This window comes from Populus euphratica, unplaced genomic scaffold (assembly GCF_000495115.2).
Source record: "Populus euphratica unplaced genomic scaffold, PopEup_1.0 scaffold87.1, whole genome shotgun sequence".
Classification (NCBI taxonomy): Eukaryota; Viridiplantae; Streptophyta; class Magnoliopsida; order Malpighiales; family Salicaceae; genus Populus; species Populus euphratica.
In genome coordinates this window covers 1218897-1245224 of record NW_011499900.1, presented here as the reverse complement: position 1 = coordinate 1245224, position 26328 = coordinate 1218897, and the positions used below count along the sequence as shown (strand labels likewise).

The following is a 26328-nucleotide window of genomic DNA, read 5'->3' as shown; positions in this document are numbered from 1 at the left end:
AGTAGGGGGTTAGGTCTCCATAGCCGATGCTCATTGATCTCTGGGGTTTATCAACCTTCGTCGACGATGCTCATTGATCTCTGGGGTTTATCAAGTGGCCCCTTCGTCGGCCAAAGCCAACTATCGCATGCCATAATACCGATAATAGCGTCTTGTGTTAGTTTCAGGGTCTGAATTTTCAACTTTGAATCTCGCAACAGAGCAGATAATTAAGAAACATAGAGTGATGATGGCGAGGAAAGTTGCAGTCCTGCCTATTGTGGGGATGGTAATGGCAGAGTGTGCACAGGCTGGGCGTATGATATTAGGCAAGGCAGCCATGTCAAATGGCATGAGTAGTTTCGTCTTTGTTCTCTACTCTAATGCCATTGCCTCCCTCATCCTCCTCCCTTCTTTTCTCTTTCACAGGTTCTCATCTCCATCTCTCAGCACCCACGCCTTGAAGGAATCATGTACATCTGACATAGCTCTGTTATTCTTCTCTTTTATTTGGCAGATCATCAGAGAGGCCTCCACTCACCCTGTCAATTGTCTCTGGATTCTTCTTGCTTGGTCTTTTTGGGTTTGCACTTCTCTTTAGAATTGCCCTCTGACTCTATAGCTTAATTTCTTGCGTTTTCTTTTTCTGGGTTTGATTTGCCATAGTTTTTCTCAGTTGCTTGGGACAGAGCTTTTGTTATGCTGGCATTAACCTCAGCTCTCCTACACTTGGCACTGCTATGCTCAACCTTGTCCCTGGTCTTACCTTCATGCTTGCCATTATTTTCAGGTTATGTACTTTTTTGTTTGCTTGACTTGATTGTTTTCCTTCTGTTTTTTAGCTTAAAATCTTTCTCAAAGATTTGTGAAGTAAAGAAGCAGTAGTGACGTGAGGGGATTTTTTCCATGCATAATAAATGTTCACTGTCTTATCAAGTAATTAAGATATTTAGTTTTCAAAAGTTTAATAAGAGTTAAAGATTTAGTTTGAATCTCGAGCTAAGATTTTCATAGAAGATGCTGAATGTTATAATTTTTATCAGGTCTAAATTTTATATTCGGAGAAGGTTTTCAAGTAGGGCTTGGAGGTTATTGTGCAAGATTGCTTTTATTTTCTTTGTTGTTTTTGGATTTTTTTTTCTATTTAGATTAGAATTTTAAGTTAATTAGTATTTTATTATTTAGAAGTTATAATACTAAATGGATTCTATTAATTATATAAGTTTTAATTAAAAATTTTTTTTTTATAAAGAATTTTTGTTTTAATTAGGAATTATTTCTCATAAAGGTTTTTAAACTAATATAAATATGAATATCTAATTCATTTCAAGAAAAAAATTATTATTTAATTTTTTAATAAAAGAACAAAGAATTTTCTCTAAATTTCTTTATAATTTAGATCTATAATATTAGAGTTTTAGAGCCCTAGCTTTAACCATGCTATATGTCATGTTAATTGATATGCTCAAGATAAGAGATTAGATCATTTGGTGCAAACATAACAGATCTAGCTCGGCTAATAAATAACACAAATAAAGATTTGTGAAGAAAAAAGGAACTTACTTGGAGACTTAGCTTGAGGTAAGTTAAAATCTAAATCTATTCTTGAATTTGATTAGATTTTTTTTATGATGAGAGACTTTCAAAGAAATTTTTTTTGAAGTGGTTAACAAAGTTAAAAGCTTACGTTTATTTTAACAAGATTTCTTATTATAAAAAAAATAAGGCTTACCATACACAATCTTTCTTGTGGTGCTAGAAAATGATGATTTGAATCTTTAAACTTTAAAACTCGTATTGATATACTTTTAAGTTCTCTTAGTAAAATTTAAGATAATAATTTCATTTTGTTGCGTTTGGATTCTTTTCTAAATTAAGACTTTAAATTGATTAATATTTTATTATATAAGAATTCTAAAACTAGATAAATTCTACTAAATTAGAATCCTTTCTCATAAAAGGTCTTACTAGGAATCATTTATTATAAAGCATCTTAATACTAATATAAATAAATAGGAGAACATTCTTATTTAGATTTTTAATAAAACAATAAAGTTTTCTCTGAATTTTTCAACAACTTATATCTATAACTTTGGTGCCTGAGAACTCTAATTTTAACAACGCTATACTCCGCGTCAAGTACTGTAAAGGATAGGGCTAAAATGCTTTTGCTGGGTTGTTTCAGGATGGAAAATGTTGACTGGAAAAGTTACAGCACCCTAGCTAAATCTATGGGAACCGTAGTATCAATTGGAGGGGCATTTATTGTTACTTGCTACAAGGGTCCCCTACTTCTGAAGGCACGACCCTCTGTTACAAAGTCATCTCATCAGGTTCTCTTGCAACAGTCCAATTGGGTTCTTGGAGGATTGCTCATGGTAGTTGACTGTGCTACGGCTTCTTCATGGCTTATAGTACAGGTGAAATTTAACAAACCCCAATGAAGATAAAAGAAGCCTGCTAAAAGTTCAAGAAAAAAATCAATAAACTCTAATTTCCCATATATATTTCATGTTTCAGGCATTGATCCTTAAAAAGTACTCAGCAAAGTTGATTGTGGTTTTTTTTCACTTCTTCTTTTCGACCATATTGTCTTCAATAGTTTCTGTGGTCATGGAAAGAGACCCCTCTGCTTGGAGCTTAAACTCTAATATAAGATTGATTGCTGTTCTCTTCTCGGTATGTAAAGAAAAACCATCTTGGATTCCAGCTTCTCTAGACTTCAAATCTTAGCTTAATATTGTTACAATATGCAACCAGCGAGTTAACATTTTTAACAAGCAGGGAATCTTGGGCAATGCATTCGAAATTGGTGTTACAGCATGGTGTCTACACAAGACAGGTCCTGTGTTTGTTGCTATATTTGCACCCTTGGGGATTGTCATCGCAGCTGCAGCAAGTGTCATCTGCTTTGGGGACGCTCTGGATCTTGGAATGTGAGGCCCTTTTGATCTTGGATTATATTTATGATTAGCTGGGTTGTTTAGTTTGAAATCATCTATCTTTTCTGCCATTGCAGTGTGGTTGGAGCTGCTATAATAGCCATTGGATTTTATGCAGTGATTTGGGGGAAGGCCCAAGAAGAGATCAAGAAAGTTGAAGACAAGGAAAATTGTGGCTCCGCCTCATCCTCTCAGAAAGTCCCTTTTCTGCAAAATAGAAGCAATGATCATGCGTAGCAAGGTAATATCAATGGAAATGTTTGTTTATCTCCTCATCTTACATCAACTATCAATACTCCCGCCTCTAGTGGTTGGCATCACGGGCATTTGTATCTGCATTTGCGAGAGTTTTATGGCAGGCACAGGAAATATAAACACAAGACACCCTCGAAACAATCTAGTCTGTTCAAGAAGTTGAGGAAACAGTTCAGTTTGACAAGGAAATAGCCTTTCTTGCTACTTCCTACAGCATCTGATGATTGTACCAGCTCAAGGAAGCGGACAGCCATAGAGAGGGTGGTTGCAGTGGAGGGATGGAATAGGGTAAAATAAAGCAATTCCATCATTGATTAATCTTCAGGGATAATAAAATGCATGGAAACTCTTCATGTCTTCGTTGAGGTCGCTTAGCATTAGCAGGCAGGGCCCTGCCCTGTTCTTTGGGAGTTTTTTTTAGCTGATGATTGTAATTTTAACAGATTGTATTGTAGCTTGCATTGGAATTTCCGTTCAATATTGAAGTGTCCTCTCAGTGGCATGCAGGTGTCGATTTTCTTTATTATTACTTTTTTGAGTATTTTAGGATAAATTCTATTTCTTACATGCCAAATCTTTTCCCAGTTAAGTAATTCATCCAAACTTGGATTGTTATATACTAAGAAAACAAATCTGATATTGTCTCCAAAATCTTAACCTTCTATTTGTCATGATATGATTGATCTGATCGAGTATCTCTTGAAATTGTTTATATCAATAAAACAATGATCAATCCTAAATCATTTAAATTTAGTTGTGTTAAATTTAATTTAATCATTACTTCAAATGAAATTGGGAATCAATCATTAAACTAATTAATTATAGATATGTTTAAAGGTATGGTTGTATTTTTTTAGATATGTTTAAAGGTATGGTTGTATTTTTTAATTTTTTTTTTATTTTGAAATATATTAAAATAATATTATTTTATTTTTTAAAGTTTATTTTTAATATTAGTCCATCAAAATAACTTAAAAATATCAAAAATATATTAATTAAAATTTTTAAAAATACTTTTCAAATAAAAAAAACCTGTCTAAATCAGGCTTAATACCTATTGATTAACGTCCCAGCCAATCGAAATTAAGTTTTGAGTATCTGGTTTATGGGATTTTAGCAAAAGTAATGCCTTTGTTTTTCAACTCAAGCCATTTAACCAATGGCTACTCCAAAAGCCAAAAAAGCAAATCTTGGCGTGCGCGTCTTTAGAGAATCCAACCCCAGAAAGAACATATTCCAGGTAACCAATCAAAGTCCACTACAAAATACCCATCCCCATGAACATCTCTCACACCCCACCAGAATCTCTCTCCCTTTCTCTCATTTCTCTCACTCAACTCCGGCCCTGAAACCCCTTCAAGACACCGAGAGCCACAAGTTCTTGAGCACTGAGTACTAACTAGAGTGTTGTTCTTCTTGAGGTCATATCTGCTGACCCTTTAACCTGGTATCCTTCAATCCGATAAAAAGGAAATGACTTGTGCCTCACAGGCAATGTTATCAGCGAACACTTGCACACTCACTTCGAAAAGACTTTTCAGGAAATACACATATGGAAGTAAGTGAAACTTGAAGCTTTTCACTATCAGAGCTTCCTCTGATGACTCTGACTGTAATACTGAAGAATGTGCCCCAGAAAAAGAGGTCAGTTCACAAGAATTATAACTGTTTTTGGTTATCTTATCTTATATTCTTATGCTAACTCAGTCTTGGTAACTCTAGAGTCTATAGGCTGTCAAGAAGTTAGATTGTGTATATTGTCATGTCTGGAGACTTTTTGTTTGTTTGTTCTTCTTGAATTATATTATTTCATAACGCAAGAAAAGGGGAAAAATCTCACTTTGACGGACTTCAGGATCTTGGGATGTGGAATTTTTATGGTTTTGTTGATTGAAAATTTGTGGCAAGATACTAAAGCCAGGATAAAAGGATTCCTTTTCTCTTCTTGTAATGATTTTGTAATGGAAAAAAAAATTCAAAGCATATGTTGTGCACGCATTATTTGATTGTAAAATTCTATCTTTGGAGATTATAGTTTTATTAATTTCTTCAAATAATTTACATTATTTATTGATTTTATAATTTAGTTGAAAAGAGAGTCTAGCTGTTTTATTTTATTTTTTATATTTTTGGAATGGCTGATTAACAGTTATAGCCTTATAGCCCTAAGATGTATTTGTGCATTAAGGCTTGTAACCGTACAGCATTGCTATATGAAAGTGAAATGATGTCTTGCTTGTTGTGAAGTAGGCTGGGATGGTGAGTTTGGAGTGGTTGGCTGGGGAGAAAACCAAAGTCGTCGGGACATTCCCACCGCGGACTCGTGGTTGGACAGGGTATGTTGAGAAAGATACTGCAGGGCAGACAGATATCTATTCTGTTGAGACTAGTTATCTTCATGTTTTCCTATAACCTGCCTTCTTTCAAGTTTGTTACTGTATACAGAAAAGAAACACTCAGAGCAGTTGCTGCTGCTCTTGACATAGCATATTAAACGTATTACCTGTTAACCATATTAATCGTCTAGGATCAATTCTAATGAAACCTGAATAATCCCAAGGTTGAAACCATAAGTGTGCCTCAATTAGCTATGAAAATGGTAATGTTCTAGCGGCGATGAATTAACTCTATGTCTCATCAGTTGTTTCAAATGAATCAGTTTTCATCCTTGAAGCGATCCACGGTTGTGATTTTATTACATTTGAGAGCTGATAGATATTCATGGAAAAGTGTAGCTGGGTATTAAGGATTGCCCATCCTCTGAGTTGTGTTGCTTGTACTATAGTCCAGAAGTCCTGATATTAGTTACCTCTCGCTTCATCTCAAAGTAGGTTCTCCTTATGTGGCAGGAGATAGGGGTCGATTCATGCCAAAAACCAATCCCAAAGCCATCATTGATACTATAATGTGCTCGAAATACATCTTCCGTGCTTTGCAGCTGTCAAGGATACTTCTGTAGTTTGTGTATGCCATCAATTAAGGAATGCGCCTTAATTTTAGTGAATTGAGAGTGATTGTAAAACTGCATTGCATTCAAATGTCCTTCTGTGTGATATAGCAATTGAAGTGAAGAGTTAAGTTTCTGTGTCTATGTTCCCAAGAACAGAACAGAGTGCACTGCAGTATTTCTTTTTCATTGTTATGGCGTATATATGGCGAGTGAAGGATATTCCTGCTGTTGTTTGCATGCATCAGTAAATGTCCCAGGAGCAGGATTCTTGATTCCGGATTGCTCATTGTTTTGCATTAGAAAGACTATTATCAGTTTCACTTCATAACAAGTTATTATGGTCTCTGCCCATCATCTATCTCTATTTCATTTTGATTTTCCTCACCACGCTTCTTTCTAGTGTGGAGTTGTATTCATCTAATAACTTCTAATATTTCCAGCCTGCAGTTTATGTAGCAGAAAGTGCAATAAGTTCATTTCTTCTTCTTCTTCTTGCTGATAAGAGCCCATCTGACGGTTCATGTATAAACTGGTTTGAAATTTAGCTTTTTAGTTGAGCTCGGGTATAGCGTTTCACAGGTTGCAAACTTGAAAGATTAATCTAGTTTTAGAAGATCTATTCTAATTTATATTGGTTTTTGTATCATTTTTTAAATTTATATTCTATTAATTTCATTTTTAAATATTTATTTAATTAAACATTGAGTTTTTTTTTATATGCTTTCTACATCTTTTATTTTATCCTCTTTTTTTTGTGTGTAATTGGGTTGTCTTTGGTTTTTTATATTTATCATTTTTTATTAAATTAAATAGAATTAATTGATTGAATGTAGACATGAAATGCTTATTTCTTAATGTTTTATTTGAGTTGTTTTCCAGGATCATTGCTCTAACAACACTTGTATCATATTTTTTTTCAATTAAAAACACTTCCTCAAGATGTATAACTTGTCAACAGGGTCTAACAACATGCAAATACTTCCCAAGATCTAGCCTCCATTTTTCAAGGCCATCTTCTTCAATCATGCTATTTTTTGTTTTTTTTTTGTTTCATGTGTTATCTAGAAAGTCGAAAGGATACAAACTTTGGATCGTCATAAAAAAGTCTTCTTCAATCATGCTATTTTTTGTTTTTATTTTTTGTCTAGAAAGTCGAAAGGACACAAACTTTGGATCGTCATAAAAAACGGACTCCAAAATAAGCACAAGAACCTCGAGAGTATAACTTATTAGATCTTGAGTCTTGATCAATTAACAATCAAAAAAGAATTCAATGACTATCATAAATGGTGGCCTGCTTTTTAAAACTTTTGTTTAATGCAGTAGCCGTTGAACATTAACTCCAAAGTTCCCATTCTATTAATTTTTTTCCCGCGGACCCGGTGGCCCTTCTTATCACCCCTCTTTTCAAATCCAACGCCTTTTTCCACTTCTTGTTCTATCTCTTTCTTTCAGTCCCTCATGTCCACAGTTGCTCCACCAGTGTCAGCGTCGGCCGCTGCTGGCAGTGGCCTTGGTTATGGTATCGCCATTGCCATTGGCATTCTCGTCCTCATTTCTACTATAATGCTCACCTCTTATGCTTGCTCAAGGATTAAAGGTAATGGTAATAGCAATGGCAGCAATAATAATGATAATAGTAATGATAACAGCAACAACTATGAGCATGGGCATGACCGGCACTTCACTGCCGGCAATCCAATAGAGCCAATGACGGTGATGGTGGGTCTTGCTGAGCCCATTATAGACTCGTATACGAAGATGGTGTTGGGCGAAAGCCGGCGACTACCCAAACCCAATGAAGGTCCATGCTCCATATGCTTGTCCGATTACCAGACCAAGGATACCATACGGTGTATTCCAGATTGTCATCACTGTTTCCATGCTGATTGTATTGATGGATGGCTTAAGATGAGTGCTACTTGTCCATTGTGTAGGAATTCTCCAGCTCCATCAAAGGGTCCCACGCCTGTAACTACTCCTTTGGCCGAGGTTGTGCCCTTGGCCTTCCATGCCAGGTGATGCTGCCAACAAAAAGGTGTTCTTCCACTTTCAATTTTTCAAGCTTAATTATTCTAGCTTTAGCTTCTGCCTTCAATTCTTTTTTAGCCCGAGCTAAGGATTAGTGTTATAATATCAACACACCTATCAAGGTTTCCGTCTTGTTTAATTTTTTATGGGATCCGGAGTTCTTGATTTCGGGTTTATTTGCGTGGTGCTAAGAACACATTTCTTATGTGGAGATTCTTTCACCTTGAATCAAATGTCTTTAATCTTGCTCCTGGGATTGTTGCTGGACAGCGGCTCCTAAAATTTCTGCTAGTTATTAATCCAGGTGGTCCTTGATATTCATACTCTTAATTACGACAGATTAAAATTACTGTGCACTAATTGCTAAGCATCATCAGCACATCACATTATAACAGCCATAAGGAATCTCTAATTGTTTGTTAATTAAAATATTTCTTTTTTTTTAATAGTAGAAATATCCTCATATTAGGTTTTGAGTATCAAGATTTTTTTTTTAAAATCAGATTAAAAAAATGATCTATATCCCAATTGATATAAAATTACTTTCTTTCAATATCTCATGTAAATTTACAATGGAAGATAATATGGGAAACAATTTTTTTTTATTAAACTAATTAAATCTCTTAGACTCGATTAAAATATCTAAATGTATGAGATATTGGTTATTTTAGTTTAAATCCTTTTGGTTTTCAAGTCTACTAATTAAGATTTTCTACTATTTTAGGATTTATATATTACAATATCTATAAACTTATAATCATCTAATCAAGTTGATTGTTAGTTTCACCGTCATCCGAACTAATGGCAACTTAATGATTGGATTAATACTAATTTATGAAAGCATCTTTATTGAAATGTTTTGAACATTTTAAATACCTAAATTTATAAATTTAAAGTTCAACGTCACCAATAAAAACCATAAAGACTTGTATTAAAAAAAGAATTAAAAAATACCACATATGGTTGCAAGGACGACTAGCTCATGACGTAACTGATTTTCATTTAATTACATAAAAAATAAAAATAAATAGATAAATATTTTTTTTTTAAAAAAGTAATCAGATAATCTACAAAAAATATTTTTATAAAAATAAAATACATAATATAATTTAATTCACAATCCATTAAATATAAAATAACAAAATAGAATAAAAAAATAACATAAAATATCAGTTTTAATCAATCAAAATTTGCATAATAAATTTATAATCTTGATAATCAAAACTGAGTCAACATGATATATCTTGATAAATTTAGAATTTAAATAATGAAATTGAAATAATCTAATAAAAAAAATTATAATACCCATTTATTTTTTAAAAAATATCAACTATATTTTAACTTTTTAAATTCATAACCAGGTAATTAGAATAAAAATACTTTATTTAGAAAAAATTAATTAGAAGGAGTCCTGTTTAAAACTCTCAAAACTTGCAGCAATGATAATGAATACTGTATAAGAGAGAAAACAAGTAAAAACACGTATGGGTTCAAAAATATACCTGTATCTACAAGAACAAAAAGCTTTTATTTCATTGTCTATCAAGCTAGAGTTGGATAATGTATATTTATAGTTGAGCCTAGCTGCTCTAGGAGTACTAGTAATTTTTAATAATACCCTTTATTGCTTTGTTGTGCTTCTCTCCGATATCTATTTACAAGCCACATTTTATAGTATTGTTTTTTTAGTATATACTAATATAATTAATTTGAACCATCAATCACATTCTAAATATCTTTTATATTCATACAGATTGTTTTTTTAATACAATTATAGATTACTTCTTTTCTTTTCTTTTTAACTTTCTCAGATTTGTTATAATGATCACGTTTGGTATGGATAAATTCTCAGATTTGTTATAATGATCACGTTTGTTATAGATTACAATATCATTTCTGTTTATATATATAGCGATGTTATTTAGATAAGAATTGAAAGAAAAACTAGATAGATTTAGAAATTAACACACGTAGTCCGTAACTCGAGTGTTGATCAGCCTATCATGAAATGAGCTGGGTTATATCTCTATTCTTAAGCTCAATGATCTGTTGATAGAAGAACGACTTGAAGGTCTCGCCAAGAACACAGGTCCTCACGCCATCATTGCGAGGGAGGCCCGTTTATAACTCCAAGATCAAATGGAGCCGAAGAACAAATTTATTGGCTTCATGCTCCAAGATCAAATGGAGCCGAAGAACAAACTTATTTATTTTTATATATTTATTTATTATTAGTAGTTATTTTGGAGTTTGGATATATATAGCCAAGACCTGACCCACATATATATACCCTCCAAGGCCGTCTTTGCCTCTCACCATGACTAAAATACACGATTCATAGCAAGAGTCACGACATTCATCTTCAATATCTGCATTTGACTTGGAGTTTCTGGTCAATTTCCATGTGATATTTGCTTGCTCCATCAAAAAGTTGTGTATATTGTAGTTTATAAATGCATGTTGGAGTCTGAAAAGAACCACACCCACGCTTCACACATTACGCATCCTTTTTCATTATTTTGCTTTCATCCTCCACTTGGATCGATGCAGCCAAGCTGGTACACACACACACAAATAAAAAAATAAACAAATTTGTGGTCAAAAGCTTGCGAGTTAGTTTTATCTCTCAAATAGTTGATAGGCACAGTTTGGATTGTTGGGTCAATTCACATCTCATTGCAATAATTGGAGTCACTTATATATCATTTTATAATGCAATAATATAAATTATTTTTAGAGTATAAATTATATTTCGAAGGAATTATATAATAATTTAAGTTTTTCTACTGGTATGATTTTTTTAATATTAACTAATATTCTAAATGGCATGGGAAAGTACTATAGCTTTCCCACGCCACATGTTTTTTTTTTGTTTCATTTCCACTTTTTTTTTTGTTTTTCATGGATTTATATTTTTTTTTCAAGATTATTTATATTTTTATATTTTTTAAAATTATTTTTATTGGTTTTTTAATATTAAATTGATTGAAAATTTAGTTTTATATTTTTTTTCTTTAAAATATTATGACTTACTACAATATTTTCCTATATGATTTTTTTCTTTTTTTCTTTATGAATTTTTTTTAAATAATTTTTGTTGATTTTAGTTTTTCCATATTAAGTTGGTTAAGAATTTTGTTTCGTAGTTTTTTATTTAAAATATTATGAATTGTTATAATATTTCCCTATATAATTTTGTTTTGCTACAATATTTCCCTACATGTTTTTTTTCAAATTATCTTTGTCAATTTTTTTTTAATATTGAGATGATTCAGAATTCAGCTTTAACTTTCCTCACATGTTTTTTTTCCTTTTTTTTTTTCAAAATTACCTTTTTTTTTCAGAATTATTTTTGTTGATTTTATTTTTTTAATATGGAGATGGTTGAAAATTTAGTTTTGTATTTTTTTTCTTGGAAATACTGTGGATTGCTATAATATTTTTCCACGTGTTTTTTTTCTTTTTTATAATTTTTTTCAGAATTGTCTTTGTCGATTTTATTTTTTTCATATTAAGATAATTAAGAATATAGTTTCGTAGTTTTTTTCTTTAAAATATTGTGGATTGTTACAATGTTTCCTTATATGATTTTTTTGTTATGATTTATTTTAAAATTATCTTTATCAATTTTATTATTTTTGATATTGAACTCGTTGAGAATTATAACTATATTTTTGATATTGAACTCGTTGAGAATTACAACTATATATTTCCTCGTAAAACACTATAGATTGCTGCAGTGTTTCCCTGCCCTCGTGAAACACTATAGATTGCTGCAGTGTTTTCCTGCATTGTTTTTTTTGTTGATTTTTTTTTATATTGAGCTGGTTGAGAATTTAACCTTTTTTTTTTCTTTAAAACATTGTGGATTGCTATAATGTTTCCCTATATGATTTTTTTGTTATGATTTTTTTTAAATTTTTTAAATTTTTTTATTTTTTAAATATTAAGTTGATTGAGAATTTAACTTTATAGTTTTTTTCTTAAAAACATTAAGGATTATAATAGTTTTTCTCTATATAATTTTTTTAACAAACTTACAACAACACACAAACATACTACAAACCCGCGCGATGCCGTATAGAATCTAGTAATATCAAAGTTATGTTGGCCAAGTCATTAGTACGAGCTTGAATTTTACTTCCTCCATTTTAATTAATAAAAAAACTAAATATAATGTAATATAAATTTAAGTTTGAATTTTTTTTACTTGAGTGAGAATATTGTAAAGATTAATATAAACCATATAGTTATAGCTACATATACAATGAATTTAATTATTAATTAATCATTTTTATGTTATATGTAAAGAAAATTACAATGTGAGATGGGTTTTTAAATTAACAATGCTATTCTTTAAATTGGTATTTTGTTAGTTATGCGTGCAATGCATGTTTTAATTATTTTTAAAATAAGTTTTATATTTTTAAATTAACAAATCATTGCTCTTAATAAAAGATCATGATAAAAAAAACAAAATAAAAAAAGCCTTCGAATGCCAATTAAAAAAATTTGTTTATGAAGGTATTTTAGTAATTTTATTATATTTTTAAAAAATAAAAATACAAAAATATTTATGTATTTTAGTTAATTAAATCTTGTTTTTGAGGTTGATTTAGTAATTATATTGTACTAGAAAATTTTGAAAGAGACCTGTATATCCCAACGAACCTAATAATAATCAATTGAGTCTTGTAAAATGACTGTTCTACTCGTATTAACTACTGTAATGGTTTTTTGTCAGAAGAAAAAAATCATAATTTAATTATAGCAATCTGTTATGTGTTTTTGTATTATGAAACATTGAGTCTTTTTTTTATTTTACATGTCAATAATGAATAAAACTTTTTAAATTTTATATAATAAGTTAACAATGAACGAAAGATTAAAAACATAAAGCAATAAATGTCATCAAGCAAGCATTAACACATGAAATACTTTGCATTGATTTTATTTAAACACTTTCTCAATAACATCATAACATTAAATTAGAGAATATTGAAGATAATCTTCCACGATATATATTGCACAAAAAGAAAATAAATAACTCACACCAAATTATAACAATAGTTATAAAAGTAGGTGTTATAGCAAACTTAATCAAAGGAGAAAAAAAGAAGATCACGTACGTCAAATTAGAGACATTATCAAGAACAAACACTATAAATCCATAAGATGCAATTATCTCTAATGATATTAATTGTTGTTAAAATTCTCGAGAAATCAAGCAAAGCAAGGCCCTGTGACTAGTTATGAGTAATTTAATTCATAATGAAATTGAAGCTGATCTCTTTATAATTCAGTATGTTACTTGCGTCAATATTTTCAATTACATGGAAGAAGCGAGTAGAAACAACTTTGAACAACAAGGGACATGGGAGAAAATGACCTGTAGAATCCCAACCCTGCAAGATCACTTATTTAAACATATAATTATAAACTAAATGAGCTACATAATATTAATTTTAGTGCTTCTTGATGAACTCTACTATCCCTTCCAAAAGGCCAGTAGTTTGAGCTGCTGTATGCGGATCCATGTCAACAGCAATCTTGTTAAGATAAAAACTGTGACCCACTCCAGGATTAATTAGCAACTCCACATCCTTGTTAGCTTTCTTCATGGCCTCATAGTACTCCATCTCAGTGTCCCTGATCAAGTCGGCCTCCGCCACGCAAAGCAAGAACGGTGGCAGATTAAGGCTGTCCAGTGGCGGTGCTGCTTGGCCCATGGGGCATGTAAAAGGGTGGTCCTTGGTGCACCCTTTTGGCAATGCCAACTTCAAGAACCTGTCCACCATGTCTAGGGTTAAGAAAGGTGACTCTGGTTGCTCCATCTCGGACTTGCTCCTCTCTGACCGGACAAATCCAGGATGGACCGGAATGCCTCCGGCAAGTCTCATTGGACTCAAATCCAATTGACCAGCGCGTGCAGCCACATGGTGCACCAAGTTCCCCCCTGAGCTGTCTCCAATTAGAAAAACCCTGTTGAAATCTCCATGATTATTAAGCCATGACTCATAAGACTTCTGTCCTTGTGCTAATGCACGTAGCCACATCAGGGCAGAGAACCCATCATCAATTGCAGCTGGGAGGCGATGCTCCGGGGCCAGCCTTAAGTAGACCGAGACAACAATTGCGGGTGCTGACCTAGCAAGCCTAGAGTATATGTAATAATACATGTACCAATCAGCTTGGCTAATGCAAAAACCACCCCCATGAAAATGGACAATTAAAGGAAGCTTATCGCTATTATCTGTATAGTGATCAGGTTCATGTTGGGGTAGATAAATCCTAACACTAAGGCCAGAGTTTTCATCAATTGTCACATCACGTATGGCGACACCATCTATGAATTCCTCATGGGGAAGCACTGGCTCTGCCATGAACTTGACCTCAGGTGGTCCGGTCCATGTCCGGTCCACCCAGCCATCATCAAAGATTCTTAGCCAGCCAGACACCTCCTCCACAATTTTCTTCTGATAGACCATGGTTACAAGCTAATTAATCAACTTCCACTATGGCTGCGTAAGTATTTTTCTTGAGTGCGTGAGTATTTTGGACGCCCTTGGCTATCCTTTATATGGTGGTTTGGGAGGTGGTGGGAATGGAGAAAGTTCGAGGAAATTTTGATATGCTTTTGAGAGATGAGTAAATGGAAAAGATAATGTTACCGAAGAAGTGGCCAAGAAGAGTCGAGTATACTTCTCAACGAGTGACCCACCAAACCATTTTCATGTGGGAATTGAATTTATCTCACACATGTATCAGTATATAATATAAAGAAATCTCCCCTGCTTTTTTTTTTTTTTTTTTATAATAGAAGAAATTAATCTCCGCTGCTACACTGTGGGAAATTGCTACGAGCATGGATCAAATTTATGTTGATGATGAAAACAATTTAATTTGTTGGCACGATAAACCCAAAAAATCGTGATCAGTATGTAAATCCCTCGAATCCACACACTCACGCATAACTCCATCACTTGCATGCAGACCCCTATGAATATTATGATTCCATCATGGATCTCGGCAGCAAAAATATCAATTCCACTCACAAAAATGGTACCGGGCTACATGAGAACTGTAAGTGCTACTCACCCTCTCACATTTGTCAAACCTTATATTAAATGATACATCAATTAGTCATTAACAACCAATAACATTACCTCCTGCTTGATCTATGTTTTTATATATATATATATATATATATATATATATATATATATCATTTAGTACGAGTGATGAGAAGGTAGGTTTGGTTGTTAACAACCATTTATAATATATATTATTATAATTAAAATTTTAAATTATGTTATGAGCAATAAACTTTTCATTAATTTCTAATCTAGTGTAGATATAGGTATTGACCAGCACTCTTTGATATTCCACACGGAGAAAAGGACTTTATTAGTATGCAAGAACTTCCACTGCCATAATCTTTCAATTTATCAACAGAATATTCTATTGATGGTTGGTAGTTAGACGTTGTATTTGTCAGTATGATTTTTACTGAGAAACTCATGAATAGTTACAGTTCATTGAAAAACTCATTTTTAATTATTTTTGTTTTGTCGATGGGTCTGTCATTGGTAATAAAAGATTCCATTGGATTTACAAACGAAAAAAACACCTCAAACAAAAATTATTGCTAAATATTAAATAAATTAATTATTATTTATTTCATTACAAAACATTTAAGTCATAAATTTAAAATAAATTTTATTAATTTATAAACAAATATAATTTATCAAAATCTCAAGCAAATTCTAATAGGTACAAATCATATATTCATATAATAAATTTCTAGGAGAAAAAATTATAAAACAAGCTAACACTCATACAAAATAAATATGCTAAAAAATAATGCAATAAAAATTAACATTTAAAAATTACGTTTAAATAAAAAATAAATAGTTTTGTTTATGTAACATGGAGAGTCATTAGTAACATTTGAATAAAAAAAGGGATATTGATAAATTGAATGTTGGAATAACTGGATTTATGATGAAAGATTGATTTGTAATAAAATAAGAGGTTGCAAAGCTAGTATATACTGATTAAATATTTTTATTTATATAAATAATATATCATCACACACATATATATATATAATTTTTTTGTTTTAATTTTCTTGATATTTACCGAATAAATATTTTTATTGATGTTTATCAAAGAAATTATTATGTCAATAAAAGCAATTTATCAATAGAAAAAACTATCAATAGTTTCATCTGTCAATTTTCTAATTCATTCATGTATCAACTAACCATAAACAAAAGAAATCTATTTACAATACAATTGTCAACAATAGCATGGCAAATTCTACGTCGTTTTTTGTAACAATTTCTGTCGTTTACACCGACTTTCCAAATCATGTCTCCTTGCCTTCAATGCCAAAGTAGTTTCTTGGCAATTGCACTATAAGTGCTCTCATTTTGTGTATTGTAATTTAATTAATTTGTGGGAAATACTAGGGGTGGTGATGAGAAGAGGGAGAGTCAAAGGTCAAGAAGCAGACATGGGAGCCACACTCCACTTCTCTGAGCTGTGTGGAAACTTGGCCGAATTTGTTAAGAAAGAGGATAGGTGAAGTCCTTACCAAACATGCAGAAGACAAAGACAATGTGCTATTGGACAAGGCAGCCACCAAAAATGCATGGAATTCAAAGTTCTCAATATTTTGAATGGTATTCTTCTATGGTGATTCATGCTGATGAGACTCACAGGTCCCAATTTTAACGTTACGTTATTTAAATTATGCCTGGCTTGAATATATATATATATATATATATTCCAAAGCTAAACGCAATTTAAAACACAGCATCACTAACAAAGAAACGAGCATACATCAAATAAGAGTTAAGAAAATAAAATGATAATAAGCCTTTTTCCAGCTTGAGACATCCTACATGCATGAGAGGGAAGGAGACAAATTTTAATCCCTATTTTTATACTTTTATATCATGCTATATATATATATATATATTATTTTCTGTCGGATTTGTTTTTGATTTTTGAAATTATATTATTTCACATTACTTATGTGATTTTAATTTATTATCCTAAAAATTATCTTAACTTCGAGTCCTCACTTTATATTTCTCTCGATGATAAAGGAATTCTTGAGTATTTTTCAAAAAATAGTAAATCTGAATTCTTGAGTATTTTTCAAAAAATAGTAAATAGTAAATCTTCTTAGAAGCTAATCCTAAAACTCAAAGTCAAGAAATAAAGAAAGGGAGAAAACCATCACAATCGCCCAACAAGGAAGGAAAATATAAAACACTTCATTTGATACGTGCATATGGCTAAATCCAATTACACAGAGCTGAATAGAGCTCGGCCACAAAAACTAAGCAGCCCACATAACTTCAGCACAGCTTATCGCACAAGATAATTATAAGACGTTGATATTATTGACGTGTTTTAAGGTACTGTCATGTGATTCTTTTAATTGACGAATTTAAAAATGTATTTATGCTTAATAAAAAAATTAGAAAATATATAAATTGATAAGAGAGAGAGAGAGAGAGAGAGAGAGAGAGAGAGTTGGTAATACTAATTAAATACTAAAATGAAAAGTTAATTATCTTCCAAGTAAAAACCAAAAATAAAAATAAAAATACATGCAAATAACTTACCCGTGTTGTCATTTTTATTTTATACATTCCCATTTACTTTATTCTAGAAATTAATTCTAATAGTAGATGAAAACATTAATGGATAAATTATAATAATATTTTTGAAGCGTAATAAAATTATCAAAAACAATAAAAATATTTATTACTCTTTAAAAAATAAAACTGAAACTCAGGTGTGCTTGGTTGCTGTTTTTTTCAATGAAAAAACCACTCAGTTTTTTTTTAATAAGTGGGCGACACTTCGTATGCTAGACAACTTGTCATCCGCTGAATAAATAAAATTGGAGTCCAAGATTTTATATATATAAAAAAACCCATTTTAAATTATTTTTATTTTTAAAAAAAACCTCAAAACTATTTGTGAACGTCAATAAATTCATTTCTAAGCTGCCTAAAATACCTTCTAATCACTTCAAATAAATAAAAAATAAAAAAATAATTAATTCTCATCTACTTTTTTTATAGCATGGCTAAAGTATAACACCATTATCATTGAACTTTATTCGCAAAGATGAATCATTAATACAATTACTATATATATATATATATGACCGTGATGGGATCATCTGATTATTTTTTATCTTCTTGAATTGTGTTTTTTGACAATTCTCTCTCTATTCTTAACACCCAAGACTAAAACATGAAAGGTACAATAAAATTTGCAATTGAAATATAAAATAATAAAATAAAAGGAATTAAATAACGCATAAATCAAAACTTTAAGTATCAAACATAAGTTTTTTTTAGCATAAATGATAATGGGCTCTGTTTTATTTTTTTTAATTAAAGTTTTAATTGTTTTAAGGACAACCTAAAAGTTGTGTCAAAATTATTTTGTTGAAATTAACATATTAGTGAGGGCTGATAATGGAAGAAACCGCGTGATTAGCGATAATGATATTAGAATAAATAACGTTTGCACATCTGATAATTTGTAAGAATGATGCTAATAAATCCATTTATTTATGTACCTCTTCCCTAGCTGCTCTGATAATGCTTGACTGAAAGTTATGGACAAAGCAGGTTGTTAACATGAAAAAAATATGAAATTAATATTTTTTTTAGTTTTCTTTTATAATTTTAATACATTAATCTTAAAAAATTTAAAATATATTTTAATATATTTTTAATTAAGAATTTTTAAAAAAAAATTCATACTCTACATTATCAAATAAACATGGATATAGCAAAGAACATTTATGAATATAAAAAAACACAAGGAAACTGACGTACTTACAAAATGGGCTCTAATTTCAATGATATAATTAACAGACAATTTCGTGGTTAATAAAAGATGTATTGTCTATCAGTTGTATTCAGAGGTCGAATTTAGAGTGGGCTCTTAATTTTATTTATTTTAGGGTATATTTAAAAGTGTAATTATAGTTATTTTTCAAAATATTTTTTATATAAAAATAATATTTTTATTTTATTTTTAAAAGAATTTTACCAACGTGAATGAGACATCTTTATGAAAAAGATAATGTCTAAGAAGTTGGATAAAACTATATTCATAATAAGAAGCTTATTAAAAAAGAAGAAGAAAAAAGTCAATACAAATACTAATACGAAGCTCTGTTTGAAATTGCGTTTGAAAAACTATAATTTACATTTAAAACTATGGTTTTGAAAATATATCAAATTTCAGCTTCACCAAAATCTTCAAGATTTTAAGTGCGTTGAGTTTTTAAAATCATGGTTTTGAAAGATAAAAGCCAATAATAATTTATTTATATAAAATATAAGATGAAAAAAATTTAAAGGTATGTTATAATGATCTCTTTGAAATATAACAAAATTTAAAAAAAAAACTGAGAAATTTAAACAATTACCCAAAGGGTATTAATTAAAACTTGAATAAAGAAAATTAATAAAAAAAACCAACTCTGGGGGCTGGCAAAGAATGAAAAAACCAAATAAAATCTATTGTGGCAGACAGCTTAATGTTTACTGGATAAATGAAACCAGGGTAAAAGTTTTTTGAATCCAAATCACCCTCCACTCATTTTAAAAATAAAAACCAAATGAATATAAAAAATTATAAACCATGATTTATTTTTTTAGCATAATTAAAAGATAACACCATCTTCTTTGAACTTTCCTCACATAAACAAACTCCAATAACACCAATTTCTTTTAATGGTTTGGATGTGGCATTTTAATCAATTTTTCTTTTCTCAATATTTTTTTTACAACTCTCTCTCAATTCTCATTATATTTAAGAAGTGAAAATGAACGTAATTAAACTAGTTATATCCTAAGTTTGTTCCATAAAAATTATTAGTTTGCGTTTTATAAATTTCAAGATTATTAAAATTTAGATACTCATATTAATAAAAAAACTGAAACACGAAAAAAATAAAATTTATAATTAAAATATAAAAATTCTAAAACAATAAGAAGTATAAACCAAAACTTTAGAGACCAAATAAAACTTTTCCACATTAAAGTGAAAATGGGGTTTTTTTTTGTTGTTTTTATTAAATTTCATCTTTGTATTTTTATTTGTTTTAATTATAAGTACAACTTGAAATTCTATTTTTCAAAATTGATTTTTAATTTATCCTTAGGATATCCCTAGATACGTAGCATATGTGAGATCCTACAAAGCCAAAGAAATTTCAAAAAATAAAATCGTGCTAGGAAGATGAATTTAAAAATTATTTTGTTGAAATTAGCACATCAGTGAGGGTTGACACTGTGAAACCGCGTGTTAAGCGACAATAATATAATTAGAATAAATAATGTTTATCTTCTTTTCATTTGCAAGGATGATGCCAATAAATCCATTAATCTACGCACCTCTCCCCTGCTCTGTTAGAACGCTGGCATGCAAGCTAATTTAGATACTCATATTAATAAAAAAACTGAAACACGAAAAAAATAAAATTTATAATTAAAATATAAAAATTCTAAAACAATAAGAAGTATAAACCAAAACTTTAGAGACCAAATAAAACTTTTCCACATTAAAGTGAAAATGGGGTTTTTTTTTGTTGTTTTTATTAAATTTCATCTTTGTATTTTTATTTGTTTTAATTATAAGTACAACTTGAAATTCTATTTTTCAAAATTGATTTTTAATTTATCCTTAGGATATCCCTAGATACGTAGCATATGTGAGATCCTACAAAGCCAAAGAAATTTCAAAAAATAAAATCGTGCTAGGAAGATGAATTTAAAAATTATTTTGTTGAAATTAGCACATCAGTGAGGGTTGACACTGTGAAACCGCGTGTTAAGCGACAATAATATAATTAGAATAAATAATGTTTATCTTCTTTTCATTTGCAAGGATGATGCCAATAAATCCATTAATCTACGCACCTCTCCCCTGCTCGAGATCATGTTTGGCTTGAAGTTTAAAGACAAAGGAGCTTCTTCATCAATTTTAGAGCTTGATTGGTATTGTCTCACTATTGTTTTTTAACTTATTTTTTTATTTTAAAATATATTAAAATAATTTATATATTTTTATTTTTAACATTTTATTTTTGATACCACTTTATCAAAATAATCTAAAATCATGAAAAAATGATTAATTTAAAACAAAAAAACAAAAAAACATTTTAAAATACAAAATCAAACAGTATACTCATATCCACAAAAAAACATATGTGGGTACAAAACTGGCTCTAATTTCAATGATATAACAGGCAATTTCGTGGTTGCTAGGACATGTATCTATCAGTTGTATTGACTGATCGAATTTGGGTTGTGACGAGTTCTTAATTTCGCCCACAGCTTTGCCAGTGTCGACTGAGACATCTTTACGAAAAGGAAATGTCGAAAAAATTGGATGCAACCGTACACGTAATGAGATGCTTATCGGGAAACAATAATTACAGTCAAAGAGTACTTAGTTTTGTGTTTCAGCTTTACCAAAATCTCCAAGATCTTAAGTGTGCTGTGTTTTTAAAATCATGGTTTTGAGAGCCTGGATTATTATTTATTTATTTTTAATAATTGAACGACCCTCTGTTTTTTTTTTTTTTAATAATTGAACGACATATGTTATATATCATGGCAATTTCGTGGTTACTAAGACATGAATTATCTATCAGTTGTATTGACTAATCGAGTTTGGATTGTTACGAGTTCTTAATTCAGTCCACAACTTTAATGTCGAATGAGACATCTTTTACGAAAAGGAAATGTCGAAAAAATTGGATTGAACGGTATACGTAATGAGATACTTAATCAGGGAAAAAAACGATTGTAGTGAAAGATTTAGTGTTTATTTGGGATTCTAATAGCAATTACGGTTGAAAATGTTTTTTTATTTAAAATTAGTGGTGTTGGCATGAATTTTTTTAATTTTTTTTATACTGATTTTTATTCCTTTCATTCTGCATGATTTGAGTCCGTTATATGGCCACGGTAACCTCACGATCGCGAAGAACACCGGCGTTGGACTGAACGTATATTTGTCCACCCCTGATATTGCTACCTTGGCGGATATCTAAGGATATCTGAACCAGAAAAGCAGAAATCCTTGACGGTAGATCACTTCATCCACGATGTTGCTCCATGGAATATCAGTTCAAAAGTTCGTTTCTTGCAGGCCAAGTTGATCACAAAGTTGCATAATATAAAACCACTGTCGAAATTTGAATTAATAACTGAAAGTTTTTAAATTAAAATGATTATTTAATATAATATGGTATAAAACATTGAAGCATAAATCAAAATCACTATCGAAATTTTTCACTAACTTCGTGAGGTTGAGAACAAGAAAGTGCCAGTCTATTTGCAGATTTAGCAGTGACGGGTAACCTCAACATTTGAGCCCATTAATCTATTTAGCTGCACCTTGAAGGTCCAGGATGAAAATGGGCGTCAATGTATAAGAACACAGAAGTTCGGACTAATAATTTCCAGACAATGAGAGACAAATGAGAATTTCTAGACCAATGGAAGCTAACTCCTTTGCGAAGTCATGAGATTTCTTTGATTTTCTGTAGCAGCAGCAGCAGCCACCCATGTTTCGAATAGCTTTCGACACCGACACTTCCTTTCTATCTTGGACAATTTCTTGGAACCATTCATGTTGCAAAAACGAAGAGCTGACATTGGTGCCTTGAGTAATAGCGACTAGCTAACAAATGCAGATGATTTCCCTTTATATACACCCAGCTGGTGCCCGTTAAAATTAGCTGTCAACACTGTTTAATTTTGTTGATTGTGATCGATGTAAGAAAAAAAAGAAGAAGAAGTTTTGCCAGTTATGAATCCAATAGATTTGCTTCCATCAGAATCAATTTTCTTTGACATTCCCCCTCGATAGGATATTCCGAGTTTCAGGGCACTTAACAGGCATATTGGAGTACATATGTGGATGCCAAACAATAATCCAAGAAACTGAAATCCATAAGCTTTCCTGTCCTTGTACAGAGCTGAATTCTTTAAACAATATAGATACACAAATGAGAGGGCCTGCAGCCATCTAAGAAAAAGTAATGCATTTTGCCTTGATTGATACATGTAAATATTTAATACAAAAAAAATAAAGAAGTATGATGACTTAATAAATGAGTAAGGCTTATGCGTTTAAGAATTAATTATAATCTTTTATTTCTAATAATTTTTTTTATTTTTTTTAGTTAAATTGTCTGGTAACTTATACATGATACTTAAACTTAAAGTAAAAATTTTTATACATAAAAAAGTGTAATGATATTTTAAAAAATTAAACTCTAAAAATATATATATTAAAAATAAATAAATTATAAACTCAAAACTTGATGGATTTATAAGTTATTTATAACTATCGAGTCTTATTTTTTTAGAAAAAAAAGGTTAAAAAATTATTTTTTTCTATAATATTTTAAATTATATTTCATTCAAAGTTATTGACAGAATATTGAGCTGAGTTGTCTAAACCCACGAAAAATAAAAAATAAATCTAAACATGCTGTCTTTAGTCAAGCAGCACTTAAACCTATTTTTGTAAGACGTTGGAGATTTTGAACCAGTTAAATTGTGCATCTAATATACATGAATGGCTCGATATATCTCTCAAAATGACCTCCTGATCTTTATCAGAGCAAGCATTGTGCAATCATCGGTGGAACACCCATTAATTCCACCACTTTTGTACCTCACATAAGAATTTACCTGTAAATAAACTGTAGCTCCACTTTATATTAATATCTCTTCAAATAATATTAATATCGCTTCTGATCTGGTACACAATGGGCTTTGTCCACACCTGGGCTATGATCTGGTACAAAATGGGCTTGGTTCTAAACTGGGCTCTGATCTGGTGCTGTATAGGCTTTCTTCGCAACTGGGTACCTCATCTGGTGCTGAAATGGGCTTGTTACACAGCTGGGCAGCCCGCTTACATATATCTCTCCAAAGGAGAGATAGAATGGCCACTCATGGACATAGTTATCAGACCTCGTAAGGATGTATGGCTGTGGTTATTTGATCATCGATTTAAATTACGGGTGATCATAAACTTTTTTCTTTTATTAAAACAATTAAATCCGTTAATTAGATTATTAAAAGATTTATCGAGTTAATCACGTTTCACCAATCTATATTATATTTCATTTCATTAAAAATCCAATTGGGGTTAAATTTTAAGTTGACTGTATGTTTTTGTGTTTAAAAAATAATTTTTTAATTTAAATTAATTTTTTTAAATTATTTTGATGTAATAATTTTAAAAATAAAAAATATTATTTTAATATATTTTCAACAACAACTGTAGACATTTTCTATTTGTTCTCATTCATAAACTTCTATGAGAGATTTCTCTTTAAGTTTCCTTTGCAAATTTCCTTTGCTTTCTCGTCCTTAATTATTTCCATTTCTTCGTCTTTACCAATTTATTTTAAGAATTTACGTAACTTCTTTTTCAATCGCTATTTAAGAAAATAAAATCATGATTCATTCGTACATACACAGACATTTTATTGATTTATGTATTTTTTTTTCAAAGGGTAGGTGTTCATTATTTGCCCATTAATTCTGAAAAGACTGAAGCATTAATTTATTTGCCATGTTAGAGTCACTTTCAAGTCCTTTGAGCTTATAAAATGAGTGGGGGTTTTGATCAGACGAGATTCAGTCTGTCACATTGTCTTTTCACCTCCACCAACAGGTGCAATATCACCTCACTCTGTCACTAATCCACGTTGGTACATCACTAAGATTAATTACAGTAATATTTGCCTGCTCAAGGAGTCAAATATGGCAAATTGGCAATCAATCAATTATCCAACAAACACTTTTCAATAAATTATATTTCAGATCATATCTAGTGTCATACGTGTAGCGTGCGTGGCGTTACGACGATCAAAAATAAATTATAACATCTGCGTCCAAGTTTTCTTCTCATAAAAGTTGTCTCATATAGTTACTTCCAAGTCAATGCTGGCCATGCTGATTAATTCCAAAAAAAATAAATCATAGATTATAAAATAAAAGGTTGGTTGTATTTCTATTTATCATTATAAATTAAATTGATTTACTTTTCATTATATAATTATTTTTTATATAACCATCGATGATATATTGGAAAGATCATAAAGTTAATAATCAAAATAAAATATAGTGATGTGACAAAAAGAAAAAAAAAGAATATATTTAAAAAAATAAAATAAAAAATTAATCTATTATAATAAAAATAAATAAATTACTTCAAATTTCTTATTACATCATAATTTAATATTATTAAAATATCTTATAAGGTTATTTCTGTATAAATAAAGTTTGATTCTAAAAATCATTATCTAGTTATTACTATTTAATTGTTTATGTCACTCTCGTTCATGCAATAGTAAAAATTGTCCAATTACACCTTAAAAGAAGCTTTCTACTAATGGGGGTAACATTCAAGCCACTAACCAAAAGTTAATGAAGGAGGTGATAATTATGTGCATTCTTCTGTAGCATTATAAGATATATTACTCGAGCAATTAAGCTACTAATTCTCAGCCTTCTATTGGCTGGATATATATGGGCAAGATAATGATATTGGTTAAATTGGGTTGAGCATTAAATTGTTTCTTAAAGACGAGTGGTTACTTAGATAAATCATGCTCCTAAAAGAGTGAGTGTGACATCTTTCAGTAATAATTAAATTTTTACGAGTTTGGATTAATGGGTACTAATGGACTAGGCATGTATTCAATCACCTATTGGCTTTAGGGTTTTGAAGGGAAGAAGGATTAAATTAGTGGGAAATTATTATCCATGACGCATAAAAACATATATTTCATCAACTATATATCACTAAGAATAAGATTCTTTGGGTATACGGAAATTGATAGGAAACTTTCTCTAATTGGAGACTACGTAGTGGAGAATATTCAGCCTGCATGCATTACTGGCATGAATAAATATTATGAGATTAGACACGTTTTGCTTATAGGTAAGGCAAGATTTTAGGGTTCTTTTTTATTAAATTTAATAAGTCTTGGATTATTAAAAAAAAGGGTTAACTAATTAAACTCAATTTGTCTTTGGAGGTTTAATTGTGACGATTTCAATTCTTTTTTGGATTTAGACGTTTACCTTT

The 26328-nt window shown here is 30.5% G+C and overlaps 3 protein-coding genes and 1 long non-coding RNA gene across 7 annotated transcripts; 3 read left to right on the top strand and 1 right to left on the bottom strand.

Moving 5' to 3' along the window:
• Positions 1-116: 116 nt before the first annotated feature.
• LOC105132730 (WAT1-related protein At3g28050-like) lies at positions 117-3649 on the top strand. Of its 4 annotated transcripts, none has more exons than XM_011036395.1 (8): positions 117-408; positions 497-562; positions 656-769; positions 2165-2399; positions 2500-2658; positions 2764-2915; positions 2999-3162; positions 3287-3649. In XM_011036395.1, the coding sequence occupies exons 1-7, from the start codon at positions 227-229 to the stop codon at positions 3156-3158; spliced, it is 1068 nt and encodes a 355-aa protein (XP_011034697.1). In that variant the 5' UTR covers positions 117-226; the 3' UTR covers positions 3159-3162; positions 3287-3649. The 4 variants fall into 4 exon arrangements, with proteins under 4 accessions (XP_011034697.1, XP_011034698.1, XP_011034696.1 ...); XM_011036396.1 differs by having other exon boundaries at positions 3281-3649; XM_011036394.1 differs by having other exon boundaries at positions 2999-3179; positions 3281-3649.
• A 1940-nt stretch (positions 3650-5589) lies between these two features.
• Positions 5590-25892, top strand: LOC105132729 (uncharacterized). Its single transcript, XR_843631.1, has 3 exons — positions 5590-6018; positions 8280-8285; positions 25881-25892. It is a non-coding gene; the product is annotated as an uncharacterized LOC105132729 (long non-coding RNA).
• LOC105132727 (putative RING-H2 finger protein ATL69) lies at positions 7240-8271 on the top strand. The gene has a single exon (XM_011036391.1). It carries the CDS (start codon positions 7588-7590, stop codon positions 8146-8148), a length of 561 nt encoding a protein of 186 aa, XP_011034693.1. The 5' UTR covers positions 7240-7587; the 3' UTR covers positions 8149-8271.
• On the bottom strand, positions 13407-14776 carry LOC105132728 (probable carboxylesterase 15). The gene has a single exon (XM_011036392.1). It carries the CDS (start codon positions 14643-14645, stop codon positions 13623-13625), a length of 1023 nt encoding a protein of 340 aa, XP_011034694.1. The 5' UTR covers positions 14646-14776; the 3' UTR covers positions 13407-13622.
• Positions 25893-26328: the final 436 nt, after the last annotated feature.

Coding starts and splice junctions, on each gene's coding strand:
- LOC105132730 (XM_011036395.1), top strand. CDS start 227: ATGATGGCGAGGAAAGTTGCAGTCCTGCCTATTGTGGGGATGGTAATG. Junction 2,659..2,763: donor TGATTGCTGTTCTCTTCTCG/GTATGTAAAGAA, acceptor TTTAACAAGCAG/GGAATCTTGGGCAATGCATT. Junction 2,916..2,998: donor GACGCTCTGGATCTTGGAAT/GTGAGGCCCTTT, acceptor CTGCCATTGCAG/TGTGGTTGGAGCTGCTATAA.
- LOC105132727 (XM_011036391.1), top strand. CDS start 7,588: ATGTCCACAGTTGCTCCACCAGTGTCAGCGTCGGCCGCTGCTGGCAGT.
- LOC105132728 (XM_011036392.1), bottom strand. CDS start 14,645: ATGGTCTATCAGAAGAAAATTGTGGAGGAGGTGTCTGGCTGGCTAAGA.